At 38.8% G+C, this 16,841-nt stretch overlaps 1 protein-coding gene across 6 annotated transcripts in view; it reads right to left on the bottom strand.

Moving 5' to 3' along the window:
* The window catches only part of Musk (muscle associated receptor tyrosine kinase), a 93,925-nt gene that overhangs the window by 28,329 nt on the left and 48,755 nt on the right, over nucleotides 1–16,841 (bottom strand). For all 6 annotated transcript variants that reach the window (XM_042696505.1, XM_042696511.1, XM_042696534.1 and 3 more), the window contains 2 exons: nucleotides 11,023–11,182; nucleotides 275–281 (listed from right to left, as the gene is read on the bottom strand). In XM_042696505.1, the coding sequence (XP_042552439.1) occupies nucleotides 275–281; nucleotides 11,023–11,182 (167 nt within the window). The remainder of the gene's footprint in view (nucleotides 1–274; nucleotides 282–11,022; nucleotides 11,183–16,841) is intronic.

The following is a 16,841-nucleotide window of genomic DNA, read 5'->3' as shown; positions in this document are numbered from 1 at the left end:
TATTGATGATCATAGCCCTATTTCATAGTGCTGTGCTGAGGACATATTTAAATAATCATTGTAAAGCTCTTACCACAGTGCCTGATAGCCAGTAAGGTTCAGTAGTACTACCTATCTTCGATATCATCATTACCTTGTAAGAGTATTGAAGGCTTAGACATCAGAAACTTCCCAAAAGGTTACAATGGTTACAAAGGTTACAAGTAGCAGACAATTAATGATGAGTTAAGTAGAAACACATACACAAAACACTGGACTAAAGATAGCTTCTTACCTCCATTCTATGAACAGGATAGGACATTCCCAGAGGAAATCAGTTTGAAAAAAGAAGGGGAAAAAATTAAAAAGAAAGTTAATACATTTGCATCTTGTGATTGGAAAGAAAGCTTTGACAGAACTAATGTCCAATATTCTGTAATGCTCTCTGCTTCCACCAGGAATCCCGATACTATATGGGCAGGCAGTTTTCAAACAAGGGAGTCTTGGCCATCATCGCCTAAAATAGTGTCTCAACTCGGAAGTTCCCTGATTAGCCATCAGGAAACTTTGCCTTTAAGAAGCTAAAACATGGCTGAGACTTCTTTCAAGAGGGAAGTAGGTAGAGGAGAGGTTAGGAACTGTTTTCCCTCTAGACCGGGCTGGCTTAATGGATGTGTAGCTTAGGCATTGAGTCATACAAGGCCTTGTGGTTGCTCTAATGTTCTGCTGTTAGTCTTGAAACACTTAAGTGCCTTGAGAATTTTTATTTTGAAATGGTCTCTGCAAATTCAGAAGCCACTTGTGCCCACAGAAGTAAAAACTCAGGGCTCAGTGGAGACTATGGCTTTTTCTCATGACAGAGGTAAAAGTAAGGCATATATGCTCTAGGTAACACCAATTGCTGCATTAGAATTTCTCTAAGTGTCAAGACCTAAGTTTTCATCTAAACCATGAAAGTTTTAGCTCAATTTAGCTGCTATTCTTTTGACATTTTTAAGGATTCTACAATGAATTTCTTGGCGAAGTCGTCTCCTTGAAATATAATGAATTTGTATTCCTGATTATTTCCTTTATAGGTCCAGGGAAAAATACATGATTTTTGTAACCCCAAGGTCATGTGAACTTTCTGCCTTTATGTATTTAAAAACAACCAAATTTTTCTTTTTGCAAAAATGTCAAGAAATACACATTTTTGGCAAATTGGCTAATGAATTCTGAAAGATTTCAAAATTAAGTAAAATAAAAAAAGACAATGATATCTAACAAACTCTAATATAATTATTACTAGTATAAAAATAAGCCAGAAATAGTCTATGATAATATTTAGAAAACGTTTGGAATAGTAGTCATGGAGCTATCAAATTAGGCAAATAGAATTTATGTAAACTGGTTTTAAGTGCGTTGACTTTGGTTGAACTAGTCTACTATAAATGCATGGTATTTATTCCATCAAAATGCTGGCATCTCCAATCCAGACAGTCACAGTATGTATCCCAATATACTTCTTTAAATTTTCTTACTGGTTGTTAACTGGTAAAAAGCTCCCAATATCTAAGGTTAATTGTTTTAGAAACTATGTAAACTTATACGTAAACATATGCATACAACTAGATATTCAGAAAGATCAATCTTCCCATTCTTTGTTCTGTTGAGTAGAGCCTGTACTGAGATCAACAGCTTTGGATCTCAGCCTTCAAATGAAGTTAGGAGAGAATCCCAGTAAAAATAAGAGATAATGAAATGAAATATTTTTCCAAATCTAATCTTGAATGGTTTTTGTGGGTATATAAGCATAAAATGTATAGTCGACTCTTTTCAACTGTATGTAAGCCTTGAAGTCTTTCTTTAAAGTCTATTGCTTTCTAGAGGCAACTAGAAGTAACTAGAAGTTACTTTCTAGAAAGAATCACAACCACCTGGGCCTGAGGGAAGAAAGGAAGGACCCACTGGAGTGTTTGCCACCACTTCAACAGCAGGGATGCTGCTTTTACTCTGAGACCAGTGGACACTATGGAAAGGAATTAGGGTACCAAGAAGGCTGGCCACCAAATAAAAGGATGATAATAACAAGAAACAATAGGTTGCCCCTGTGGAGACTGAGATGAAGAACTGGGGATTATGCAGAATCTTTCATATAAAGGTAGCATGTGATGTATTGGCCTATAAAGGACGCTTCCCCAAGACTCATATGACCCTTAGAAGGTCATCAGAACAGAAATAGTCATGTCCCACCATGGCATTACAAGCCTTGGCTACTGCACTGCACCTTCTAGGTTGTAATACTGGCTCTGACATTTATTTGCTAAGAACCTTGAACATAACTTTCTGAGCTTTAATTTTCTTATAGTAAAATGAAGATAATGAAAGTATATTTCTAATCAAATTATGAGAATATGCACGCATATTGATCTAGTATTCAGGATATACTTCATAATCACTAACATTATTAGTGTTAATAACCAATAGAGAAAGAACTAAAACATTTTTTGTTCAGGAAAAGACATATTCCCTCTTCCCTATAAATCCTCTTCTCTTTCCATGTGCCAGAAAAGTAGAAGGAAGGAGAGGGAGAGCAATAGCAGCAGACCACATTTAATTTTCTTGAGTGACAGATTGGCTGGCATTGGGCAGAGGAAAGAAGTGATGTTTAAACTGGATTGGAGATAAGAGCTTTAAAATAGATTAGTTTGTGATTTTCAGCCTTTAAACTTTACCTGAAAATTATAAAATCTGCTTAAGAGCTTGCATGGATTTGATCTCCTAGGGAATAAGATTCTAAAAAGCTTAATCCTTAGTCCTCATGGTTGGAGAAAAATAACACTGTTTCCTATGTGTTCTTGTCAAGTTTCAATTGCTCAATATACTAATTACACAAGTAATCTTGAGTCTTCGTTAACACTGGTTCCTATTGAATTTGAGTTATTCAGAGCGAATGCAATCCACAGTGGACTTAAAAATGCTTTCAATACAAATCATGATTTTACCCAATAATTAGTTCAAAAGTTTAGTCCCTCTTCTGCTTAAGGACAGAAGCCCATTCATTTGTGATAACCCGAAGTACATTCAGATATAAGAAATCACACATTCAAGTGTGACTGTAAATTAGGTATCAGGGTAAGTCCAAGATTTGCAATAATCCAACCACCAGAGGAGTCATTGGACAATAGCTAACCTAATACCTATTTATATTCTGAAAAAAAAAATCTAGGATGTTCTCTCTCTTTTGTTAAAATAGGGAGGTTAGTCTTTAGGACTATCATTTTAAGCATCTAAGAGATAATAATAATGCTAAATGGAAAATTGTAACTTGAAATAAGAATTTAAATTATGATTGAATTGGGGAGAGACCTACAAGGATTCCTTAGCCAATCAGAATGAACAACAGATAATGCCATGGGATAAATGGAGCTCTATATCACTGTGGATTTCTGGGGACATTGGCATGTACATAGACCAGACCTCTGGGCAAATCTCCCCTTGTGCAGGAAGAACAGATAGAAGGAGATATTAGGAAGTTCTGGAAAAAGTCTGCAATTTGAAGGAGTAAAGGCAGATTCTAATAGCAGCTGAAATGAGAGATCTAGTGCCACAGATGGAACTTATCTTTCCACATATGTAAAAAGATGCAAAAGGAGAATTCAACATCATGAGGATGAATCAGTGCCAAAGAGAATCCAGCCACAGTGCCTCAGAAGAAATGAACTACTTAGACTTTATTTCAAGGGCAAATACATGAAGATAAGTGAAGCTAATGAATGGTAATTTCTAGATTTATACTAAGAGAGCCAGAATATACCCTCCTTCATTGGATTTGTGTTTCTTAGAGGAAATCTAGTTTTTCCTCCTCCCACCTCCTTTTTCTACTCCTCCTTCTTCCTCCTCCTCCATTTTCTCCTCCTCTTACTCATCTTCCACCTGTTCTCCCACCTTAGTTCCTCCTCCACTTCCTCCTTCTCCTTCTCTTCCTGTTTCTAATTGTTGGCAGTACTGGAGTTTGATCTCAGGGCCTCATGCTCACTAGAGTAGATCCCTTGACTCTCATCTACACCTCAGCCAATTTTTGCTTTTTTTTTTTTTTTTTAATTTAATTTAATTTTATTTGTGAACATACTGTACAGAGGAGTTACAGTTACATGGGCAGGATAATGCGTACATTTCTTATGAAGCATTGCAGCCTCCTCCTTTGTTTACCCTTCACATCCCTTCCCAGCCTCCCCCCTCCCCCCCTAATCCCAATCCTTCTCCTCCACCACCCCCCCCCCCCCCCCCCCCCGCACCAACGTTGTAAAGCTCGTTTTGGACATGACAACTTGTACTTCTCATTGTTGCAACAGGTCCACCTGTATCCTTAAACAACTGGTTTTTCCCCATCTCCTCCACAAGTTATACTGACATCAAATATAGTGAAAGCAGGGGTTATACTGTGGGGGAGGGATATACAAAGCAACAAAGAGATAATCTTATAAATGTGTTAGAAACACATGCATGAAAGAAAAAAACATTAAAATACACATCTAAGGGTTCATTTTCCTGACATCACATTATCTGACCTTTTCCGCTTGACTCATACATATACTAGATATTACAAATAAGGGAAACCATGGGACCTATGTTTCTTTGGGCCTGGCTTACTTCACTTAATATAATTTTTTCCAAGTTTTTCCATTTCCTAACAAATGGGGCAATGTCATTCTTTCTGATGGAGGCATAGAATTCCATTGTGTATAGATACCACATTTTCTTGATCCATTCATCTACTGAGGGGCATCTGGGTTGGTTCCATATCTTAGCTATGGTAAATAATGCTGCAATAAACATAGTTGTGCTGGTAGCTTTAGTGTGGTCTTGTTTGTAAACATTTGGGTAAATGCCCAAAAGTGGGATTGCTGAGTCATAGGGGAGTTCTATGTGAAGTCTTTTGAGGAACCTCCATACTGCTTTCCAAAGTGGTTGAACAAGTTTACATTCCCACCAACAATGAAGTAAGGTTCCTTTCTGTCCACATCCCCTCCAGCATCTGTTGTTAGAGTTCTTGATTTCCAATTTTTGCTTTTGTTTTTTTCTCTTGTTAGGGCCAGCCTCACACTGTGATCTTCCCACCTATGCTTCCTGTGTATCCTAGATCACAGATGTGAACCACAAAGCCCAGCTTGTTGGTTGGGATGAGACTCTCATTTATTTTTTTTCCTCAGGCTGGTCTTGAACTGCATTCCAACTTATTCTATCCAGGAGATAGAATGGAATCACAGACATGAGCCACAATGTCTAATGTCTAGTTTTTTCTTTCTCTTTTTATTCCCTTCCCTTCCCTTCCCTCCCCGCCTCCCTCCCTCCCTTCCTTCCTTCCTTCCTTCCTTCCTTCCTTCCTTCCTTCCTTCCTTCCTTCCTTCCTTCCTTCCTTCCTTCCTTCTTTCCTTCCTTCTGGCAGTGGGAGGTAAGGGGACAGAGAAGGAGCCAAATACTAAACAAATATTTTACATCAATACTAGGTTTGTAGCCAAAAAAATCCAACAAAATTAAGAAAAGTGAGGGAAAGCGTGGGTTGCGAGCAATAGGTAAGAATGTTGAAAGAGGTGACATTAAAATGCATTGTATTCATAAACTGCTTTGTTGAATGGAAATTCCTTTATACATCTACTTAAAGATAATATAAATATAAAAATTAATTCTTGCATAAATAAATATAGCTGCTCCAAACAAAACAACCTAGATACTTTTTTAATTCCAAAAATTTCCAACAGTCATCCATATTTATAAAATGTTTTGAATTACTGGGAAAGATCAGTAAGACTTTGTCTGCCTTTTGAAACATGCACCTACCATAATTCAAGTAAGATGCCTGATTCTAAAAGATTGCTTACCTTTTATGCCTAACTGTAACACATCTGGTAACAATTTAGTGTGGCTACTGGCTGTTGCTCATTTATTCTTTTTCCTTTTATTAAAAGAAAAACAAAACACTTTGTGTCACTTTAAAGCCACCATGAATTTGCCAGGTATAGTATCTGTTTTGTTAATAAAAATATGCTTACCCTGTGATGCCTAAAAATACCGATTGTTAAAGCAGTTCATGTGATCTTTTCTATTCTTTATATGCCTGTAAATTGTCTCCAACACTGGGATAAATCAAGGTTGTGAGAGACAGCAGTACATTCAGTCATCTATGGTAATTTTGCTGTGAAATTCAAGATATGACATCATCTCTTTTAAAATACAGAATGTAAACTTGTATGACCCATTACCAGGAGGAATATTCCAGTACTGCCACATCAGACTTCTCCTCATTACTCATTTGTGGTGATACTATACAAATCCATATGAGTTGGAAATTCATAGAGTTGCAAATTTACAAGTCAAAAGTCCTAGACCTGAAAGTCAGTACAAAGAAGGGACGTTGCCAGCAATGTTGATAGAACAAGATGGCTACTCAGAGAGGTTGGATGCAACCCTACACTGCATAAGCAGGCTTAGAACTTTGGACCTCACTGTTTGGGGAAGGACCTGCTCCTGCCACTAAAAATAGGAAATACAGTTGATTCCTCTTGGGAACCCATGTATATATTTTGGTGACCTCTGGCTGATCCAGTACAATACTCATTCCAGGGAGTCATAGACTGTCTTGCTGATCTCTGCCCTTGAATTGAGGGCTCTGGTGACAAAGAGAAGGCATCTGTCCAAATGCTTAGCATCCTGATGAGTGTAAATTGCAATCTGAGCCTTTAGGAGTTGTGATTGAAGGGAAATGCAGCTTCCTGGTTCATCAGGAGGCATTCCAAAAGTTTTCCTGATCCCTTTGATGATTAACAGCAAATGTAAATCACTGTGAAAGAAGTATATCATATTTCTCAAACAATGCACATGTATCTAAGCATGCACATGGAAGGATACTGGGAAGACCTTCCTTTCCTGTTGTCTTTCAAACCCTAGAAATATCATTAGACATAACCCTAAATACTAGACCAGCTCTTTCTATTTCCAGATTTCCTATTGGGATGAGTAAATAAATAGATGGAAGAAAAGCTTCCAAGTGTAAAAAGAGCAGTGACAGAGAGAGCCACTGACTACAGAACAGGAGAAGAGGATGGAGAGGCTGAAGTGAGAAACAGCAGGATTCAGAGTAAGAAAGTGTTGGCAGAATGGCAAGAGAAGTGTTATGTCTGACTGGAGCTCTGGACTTCTGGAAGCCTCTAGAGACCTCAGGAAAGAAGGACCAAAAGCAGAAATGGAAAAAAAAAAAAAAAAAGCAAGTGCCCAAGCTCCAGTAGATTTGGGAAGTCTAAGGCCCAGTTTGTGGGAAATGTCCCTGAATTAAAATGGCTCTAAGGATCCCTTTTTCATTAAAGTGGCCTGATGTTCCTGGAGTATTGGTCTAGGGAGCACCTGATGGATAGGAGAAATTTCCTCAGGGGGTCCAGAGGATTCTTCATGAGGTTTAACTGTCAGGTTTAACCGACAAGAACAGGTCAAAGGGAGAAAGAATGAATGGCAGATACCCTTTGTGGTTTGGAGGACTTAGTCAACTGCACTTGAAAAAACCTCACTAGATCTGCCGGGGAATATTTGGGGATATTCTGGATAAAGTGGAGGAGGCTCAGGTCCCCTAATGGTTAGTAACAATTAACAAGAGAAGGAGAAGAAGAGCTAAACAGAAGAGTCTTAGAGGGCTTTTTTTTTCTTTCCTAAATTAGAGAAGAGAGTAACACTTTATAGATAGCAATTTTCCAGCTCATAGGCCTGTTTCTGATTGTACCCACTCCAGATCTCCTGCCTGTTTTTTTTTTCTTTTCCAGTTTTACACTGAAGTTTTGGGATATTTTTTTTCCTACTTGATCCCCACTATCGTGGAATATTGTGTCCTATATGTGGACAGCTTTTGTTGCTACTCATGAAGTTCCTGAAAGCGTAAAATCTGAGATCACAGTTATAGGTAAATCCTTTCCTTCTGCTGGGTACTCTACCCAAGTTCCTTGATGATGCCTTAGCAGCTACTGTAAAGATACCTTTTCCCACAACAGTTTAAAGGATCAGCTCTGGGGCCTCCATGTTCCCTCCACCTCTAAAACTGACTTCTATGCCACTTTGTGACTGGGTTTGCTGATACTGGACTGTATAACCATCGCACCTACCGAGGTGACTGCTGTTTGTCCTCTGCTCCTCTGTTGATGCTTGTCACCTCCTGTACCACTACCACCTTCACCCTGCTCTACGGCTCATTGTCCTCATCCTTCACCTGAGATATTGCCTTTCAGTGCCACCTGTCTCATACCTCAAGACTCTTTTTCAATCACCAGATGATATTGTTATCTTTTGAAGATGCTGATTTCTCTGTTAGTTTACTGTACTTATTAATGGAATAGGATCATTATTTGGGCAAGGACAGGGTGAGAGAGATAATTTTTTCTCTATATAATATGGAGGTAATCATGTCTGTGGTCTTTCAGTGTCTTAAAGATTATACCCTGGGGTAGGCGGGGGGGGGGGGGGGGGGGGGGGGGGGGGGGGGGGGGGAGGGGGGGGGGCAATTACAAACTCACACCTGTAATGCTAGCTACATAGGAGGCTGAGATCGGAGGATCGCAGCTTGAGGTCAGCTTGGGCAGAAGAGTCTGTGAGGTTTTATCTTCAATTAATCATCAAAAAGCTGGACATGGAACTGTGGCTCAAGTGGTAGAGTGCTAGCTGTAAGCAACAAAGCTCAGGGACAACACCCTAGGCCTTAAGTTCAAAATCCAGTAGCAGCACAAAAACAAAAATGAACCAACAAACAAATTACACCAAAGGATAGATGTGCCTTTGTATGGTGTAGCTAGAATCATTTATTAAGTTTCCTCATAGTAGTCAAGGTATTGCCTCTCTGATCTCTGTACTTTTGGACACTGACGGCTACCACACTAAAAGAAGTATCCCTGAGCCCTGACTGGCCTGTCCAGCTTGTTGGTATGGTGTGGAAACGAGGAAGGTTAGTAACATGAATAGATTTTAATAGATATAGATTTTCTCAATTCCTTTTCTGGGTTGAAATCTTGGATTAGAGGTATATTGATTAAGGAAAAAGCCAATAGAAAAGGAAGAATTTTTTTAACTTCTTATTGGGAATCCTGGAAGGAATATACCCTATAGGGATGTTTTTACCCTGACATAGGATGGTCACAGGAGGGTGACCATAATAGCGTGACAAGACTGAACATGCAGAAGAACTGAGTGAGCCCTTCTGAATTTTCCTTTGATTTTTGTATGCCTTGAAAATGGTCCAGAAGTTGCTTCAGGCTGCATGAGAAATAATGGGGGGTCCTGAGTTATGATTCAGGGGCACAGTGGGGACAAAGGGGGGACTTCACTGTTGAGGTTGCAGGGGAGACTCATAAATATGGGCTTGATAATAGATCTGACTGAGATACTAAGGCCTGTGATGACCTAGGGGTCCGCCAGGGAGGTCCTCTGGGTTCCAACCAAGACAAGAGATGAAGTTGCATGTTTCCCTACCATTGTATTTACTCCCTAAATGTAAGTCTTCTTTTCTTCTCTGTACAGGAAAAGAGATGGTAGGAGACATGAAATGGGGGATTATCATGAATGACTGAAAATTACCAGAAATGAAATTTTGTAGGATAAACTTAATCAGAACATTTGGTTAGATTTCAGTACTTAGAGATAAATGTTCTCCCTCGTTCTTTTTTCTCCCCCCCCTCTCTCTCTCTCTCTCTCACACACACACACACACATAGTATCTCACTCTCTCTGTATTACTCTTTCTCTTCACATAAAGTCCTTTTACATAAAAACAGCAAGGGCAATGTAAACAGTAATTATTTTATTACTTGTTAAATTGACTTGAATTTAAAGACTCTTGTCATTCTCCAGGATAAATAATTTCTGATGGCTGATATGATGCCTCTAGACTCTCTAGACAGATGTATCCCCAAGAACATGGTAAAGGGAGCTTAGTTTGCGGGGGGGTCTTCTGCCCACTGGGTAGAGGTCCATTCTTGTTCAGTGCTCCCCATGTAGTTCTCTGAGGTCTCACTCAACTCAAATTAAAAATTCCAGACATTACTGGAAAGTTCCCCACCAGAGGAGATCAAAAAAGTCAGACTGTAATAAGAAGCAGTGGGCTTTGAGAGCTGGCATCGGATGCAGAGCTTGCTTTACATGTCAGGCCAGTCACCTTTTGGCTGATCCTTGAACAGTAGACCTGCTATGAATATAACATGCCTGGTATTTCCTGATACATGGATTATTTCCATCTCGAGGAATTCCATAAATGTTCTCAGAAGCCTTGGGGACATTTGAATTTTAAAAATAAACCTGTATAATGCAACACAAATATCCCAGAAAACACATGTGTCAGCAATTTTCCTTGAAAATACCTGTAAGGCTTGCCGTTGTTTACATAAAACAGGAAAGAAAAAAAAACCTACAAGAGTCTTGCTTGTAGGTAAGAATGGCTTTGAGAAATAGATATGCGGAAATCGGCTCAACCATGTTAAGTGTCTGCCAGCTGCTCTTTGAGAGACGAAAAAGAGGCAGGCAGACAGACAGACAGATACAGAAAAAGAGACAAAAGACAAAGGGGGGAAAGAAAGGAGGGAAAGAAGGAAGAGGAATAGGAGGAAAACAAGAAATAGAAAGAACTGAGCTGGGGGGCAGAGATTGGAAGGGATGGTAAGGGGAAACAAAGGAGGAGGCAACAATGCTTGATAAGAAATGTACTCATTACCTTGCCCATGTAATTGTAACCCCTCTGTATGGCATTTTCACAATAAAAAAATTCAATTAAAAAAGAAAGAAAGAAAGGAAACTGAGCTTCTGTTAAGTTGCTATCCAACACTTTAACAAATATTTGAAGATTTAGTTTGTGAGGCAAAAATCATAAAAAGTCCATGTCTAGATCACTTTAGAATGTCCTTATGGAGGGGAAAATAGCCCAAATGAGACTGGAGTAAAAGAGAAAAGAAAAGGAGAATTCCCCTATTTCCATAGAGCATGGAATAGTGCCAACTTCATTTTCTCCTGGAGCAATGCAGACGCTCAGGGCAATCCTACCTGCTATACTAATGGTGGCTGCCGCCTTTGCAGTGCTGAATTTCTCTCCGTGCTTATTGGTAGCTATGCACGTATAGAGTCCTGGCTTGGTGATAAACAGCTGCAGTCTTGAGTCAATCACTCGGTCTTTCACACTCTCTTGAATGGACCCAGAAGAAACCTAACAGAGTACGGAAAAATATAAGATAGAACCAGATTGTGGATTTCCCAATATACTGCTGCAACTAGTAGACCAGAAGATAAAAGCATTAGGAGCAAGATCAATAGGTACATGGAAAAGAATTGCCAAAGTAGTGGAAAAAAAAATCCCAACCCCGTGCCTATGCCCTTGCAGTGTGAACTGGTGGGTCTTCCCCCAAGAAGGTGCCTCTTTCTTCACACTTTTAATCTAATTTAGCTTGTGTCGTGTTTTGGGATGTCTTCATGGAGACTTGTAAATTTCTCTGGCTCCTTGTGAACCAGTTAGAGCCAGCTTGAGGATAACTCACACGCAGTCCATTTATTCCTACTGCATCGTGCCGAATCCAATGAAAACCATCAAACATATGAAGAAGGCTCTTCTGGACCAACCAGCATACAACCTGCCAGTGATAGGAGCCAGGCCCACCAAGGTTGGTTCAAATCCTGTTTCACATAAGCCAAGGATCCAATGATCCTCAGACTGGTAACCATCATGAGTTCATAAGTGGTTATTAATTTAAGTCATTAAGCTTTGGGCAACTGATGACTAATAAAAGTTAGGGAAGACACACCGTGTAAATGCTCCAAGATGTGTCCCTTATGTTCTAAAATAAGGACATCCAAGTATGAGATGTTTTAGTCTTTGGGTTTTATTCCCATAACCCCTAGTTCTCCATAATGCTTATCATCTAGATAGATGACTACCCAGTCCCCTAGTCCCTCCTTAATCCTTGAATTGAGGATGAATGAGAAGTCATTAGAAAACAAGAACAAGTTAGCCCTGGTGCCAGACACTTGTGATCCTAGGACTTCAGAAGGCTGAAGCAGAAGTATTGTGAGTTTGAGGTCAGCATTAGCTATACAATGAGTTCAAGACGAGCCTAGCTAGATAGGGAGCACTGACTGAAACAAACAAGCCACTAAACAAACACATACATACAAAATACAAGTGCAATAGCAACAATAAGTCTTATAGTTTAGATCTTCAATGCCCTCTACAGTTTCATGCACTAAGGATTTCATAACCAGTTAAATGGGACCTTGTTGAAGGAAGTTAAGTCCCCTGTCCCCCTCTTTTCTCTTTTTTTTCTGGCTGCCATGAGCTGAGCAGCCTATTCTACCATGCTCCCAACCATCATCCTGCCCTGTACTACCTACGTCCGAAGCCGTGGACCCAAGTGACCATGGACTTACATTTCTGAAACATGAACCAAAATAAATCTTTATTTTAAGTTAGTTTTCTTAGATATTTTGTCACAGTAACAGAAAGCGACACAACAGCCTTCACAAATCTATCAACTATGAACCAACTCAGCGTCTGGCATCTAAGTATCATCAAGATGGTGACACTTTTTACATTAATGGTCCTTTTTTCATTGTCTTCTTGAGCACTATGTCATTTTTTCCAATAATTATTATTTAACTATTACTAACTATGTGAAGGAAAAATGATACCAGCGGGGGAGATCTTGAGTGAAATGACAATGATGGAATCAGCCCATGGCATGCCTTTACTTTATTTTGGGGGAGCAGAAGTAGGGACCGTGGTGACCTGAGCTTAGCTGCTGTGGAAGATTCTTCTGTCCAATGTCAGTGAATGTGGCCAAGTATGACAAGATTGGAGCCAGCTAGTCTCCTGTTTTGCATGAGAGAGGATTTTCACAGGGTAGCAAGGAAGGCAGAAGTCCTGAAGTGAGACCAGCTCTCTTCCAGCTGCCACGTGGTGGGCTATACCTGGCACCAAGTGCTTTCTGTAGCAATTGGGTAATGAGAGTTTGTACTTCATCTTTGTCTTCATCTCTTTATTATCTGTCTTCACTGCTATCTCAACTGCTATAATGGGAACTGGTTTACATGATTATCAATTTATCTTAACTGGGGAAAGTTCTTAGGTCAGATCAAGTAGTGTGGGCATATTCACCAGATAAATAGTCCATTCTTTATGGAAAATTAACCAAAAAAGAGAGATATTACACTCAGATGTAAAGTCCAATTGAAAATATCATTGTATTTGTCAGAGTTGCAGTATCTTACGGATATGAGATATGAGTGTTTAGTTCCAAAGGACTAAACAGTTTTAAGTAGAACTTTGGGCCCTCCTTGGCTTTTCATACTAAGCAGCAATAAGGAAAAGAGAGACAGAAGACTACAAATTTATATGTTCAGTTGACACGTTTTGTGCTATCTTGAATTTTATATAGTGTTTCTTTCCAGTTTACATAAGTGAAACCCATAGGGCAGATGCTTCCTCTGTTTGCAAAGCCACTTCAGTCAAGAAGCAAAGCTGTGTAAGGCCTGAAGACAAGTTAGATCAAGCCATAGCCCTATGCTGCCTAGACTCCCACTATTTTCATGTTTGCACTGAAGCCAGTATTTCTAAAAACCTCCTCAAGGTCACTGAAAGCATCCTTCATAGGAAAGAGAAGCCATTTGGAGCTGTCTGAACACTCTCCTGGACGTCATCTGGGTGTTGAAATAGTGTGAGGAGACCAATGCATTACACAGCTCTCTACTTGACTGTTCCTTTGGGTCTAGAGGCCTTGCTCCATTTGGTCGGTGACTCACACCCAGCAGGCCTTGTTAGTCATAGTTTGAATTTGTTTTTCTATCTTCATGGATCATCCTGACCAACAGTTTAGTATTTTGGATGATCTAAAAATAAACACAACCCTCTGTTCTCCACTTAGATCTTTGACCCCCCACTTCAGGTTTGAAATATCAAAGGAGTAAGGATCAGGTTATTACTCTGAGCTTTTACTAATATGTGTGAGAAGAATTTCGTTGGCCCTCCATATGTGTGGGTTGTGTGTTAAACCAACTGTAGTCAAAATATTTTTAAAAAATGTGTCCATATGGAGCATATACAGACTTTTTCCTAGTCATTATTCCCCAAACAAAACAGCAATAAGAACTATACAACATTTATATGATAGTAGGTATTAAAAATAATCTAGGGATAATATAAAGGCTGATAGAGGATGTGAAAATGTTATATGCAAACATTACACATTTTATACAAGGGACTTGAGCATGCAGAGTTTTCTTATCTACAAGGTCATGAAATCAATACTCCCTGGTTACTGAGGGTGACTGGTAACTGAAGTGACTGCATCTAGAATTTCCCGTTGGTACATTATTTTCACTAACCTGAAGGAACCACGTAAACTACTCTGGGCATGGTATTTGTAATTCCTGAGCTACTGATGGCTTTGTAAAGAGATAATATATTAATTTGCTTGTGTGTAGCAATCATTTTCTTGAATATATGCATATTAAACATCATGCCCCATATCTCAAGTGTATGCAGTAAAAATAATTAACTATTTAGTTATAGTCACCCATAGTAAGGTAATACATATAAAAACTCTTTGAAGGTAGTTAAGCAGTATAGACCTATATAATATATTTTGTATATCAGTAATATACTAATAATATCTAATAACACTGCCTTGAGAGATTCTTCCCACAGCTATGGATAATATTGTACTTTTATGAATTGGTCTTAGCACAGGTTGAGCTATGAAAGGCCTACTGGCTTCAATGGCCCTGTCTTGTGAATAGTTCTAGCTGGTTGAGAATACCTTGTGGAATGGTTAGAGTGTGACCCAAGAGGGCACATTTTCATGTAGTTTTAATTTCTAGACATCAATAATTTCTATACATTATAGAAAATAGATAGATTGAGAGAGATGTCCATGTTGGTTTTGACCCACAGTTATATGTGTTGACTTCTTTGAAACTAGCTGTTCAGTTACTCTGAAAAATACTTTTTATATGTAATTTTTTGGTCTACCAGCTAGTAAGACTCCCATGCTTACATACTTAAACCAAAAATACTATCTTTTAAAAATCTGATAAAATGCAGATAAATCTCTTTTTAAGAATGTTCAATATATATTTGTGAAGGTGGAACTAGAAAAATAAAGGAATGAGTGGGGTTGGGAGAGATGAAGGTGAATTATGAAAGGGTCTCACTGATCAAGATGCATTGTGCTTATAAACTGACATGTTGAATTGAAACCCCTTTGTACAACTACCTACAGATCTTTTTAAGTGAGAGATTGAAAAAAGGTATTCAAAAACTCAATTTTCAATATATATTTGGTTATTTCTTTTTAAAAGTTTAATAAATTATCAAAATAAGTTGACTCAATGCATTTAAATAAATGAAATTTCAGTAATCAAATAATTATTAAATTTAATGGTCTAATTAAAATTACTTAATTTTAATAAATGCTTTTTATTTTAGCCAAGCACCAGTGTAATCACATTTGTAATCCTACCTACTCAGGAGACTGAGATCTGAGGATTGTGGTTCAAAACCAACCTGGGCAGGACAGTTCTTAAGACTCTTACTCTTAACAAATTACAAAAAAAAAAAAAAATCCCTCCAAAACAAAACAAAAAATAACATCCTGGAAATACTGCTGTGGCTTGGGGCAAAAGAAGCTCAGGAACAGTGCACAGGCTCTGACTTCAAGCCCCAGGATCAGCCAAAAAAAAATTATATATTTGAAACATTTGAGAAGTTATATTTATTGGGAAAAGCTAGAGAGACAGTTTTTCCAAATGTTTTTCCAGTGCCTGAATAATAGAGATATCACCAGTAAGTGTTTAAATAAATCTGGTTGTAAGAACAAAAACATGGGATTTTCCTTGTAAAAAGCTAACTCTGCTCTAGCCATCTCTAATCACTATGTCTAATATTGTGAGGTTTACCGAGGACTGCACATTTCCATGGAAACCAATGGCATTTCCTTAGGAAGAATGGAAATCATTTCGGAATGCCTTTGACCCCCGTTTCTTTACTTCTTCCAACTCTTCAGCTCTCTGTGGAGTTTTAGTTTGTTGGCATGGGCACAGAAAGGGAAAAGGAATCATTTTTACCTCTTAGAGGGCTGTGGACATGGTAGCATGTTAGGAGGTTACTTGTAGTTCACTCAGGTTGGTAAAAAACTACAGATCAAACTCTGCTTTATTTTGTGTCAAATCTCTCCTTGCTCTGTACTAGTTTTTTCCAGTACTCTTCTAAAATGAGATCAGAGGTAGGGGCTCCTTTAGGTTCTCTTCAATGGAATTTCTGCTTTGCTACTTTTTTTGCTACCCTGTGTCTGAAATTGCCTCTGTTTCCGGTGACTTATGTCAGCCTAGGCCAAAGTATCTTGATTTCGTTTTGAACTTGGCTAGAATTACCAAGAACTTGGCTGTAAGAGCAAGGCGCGTTCTCTGACCATAAGAACTGCGGCTGCAGCTTTGCCTTCTTCCTGGAGGAAAGTCACTGCTGGTTTATTTTGTTCCTGTTTTAGAATCAGAGCTGACAGATCTATTTCGCCTTTAACATTTCATTCCTGACATTTTAACTTTTCACAAGAAAGTAAATTAAGAACACAAGGAAGCAAAGGACAATGAACAAGTCAGCCAGCAAACAGAAAACAGAAACAGACTCACAATGGTGTTTTACCACTCACAAATAAAAGTGGAAGTTATATTAGTGATTTCCACAAGCTTTCTGTCCTACAGTGCCTACACACAGCCCTCACCTCTCTGATCTTTGCTCACTCACCTGTGGCCATACTAGTCACCTTGCTGTCCCTCTGATGTAGAAGATGCATATTTATCTCAGAGACTGTCCAGTTGGC

This window comes from Dipodomys spectabilis, unplaced genomic scaffold (genome assembly GCF_019054845.1).
Source record: "Dipodomys spectabilis isolate Male_0828 unplaced genomic scaffold, ASM1905484v1 ptg000006l, whole genome shotgun sequence".
Taxonomy (NCBI): Eukaryota; Metazoa; Chordata; class Mammalia; order Rodentia; family Heteromyidae; genus Dipodomys; species Dipodomys spectabilis.
This window is presented reverse-complemented; position numbering and strand designations above follow the sequence as displayed.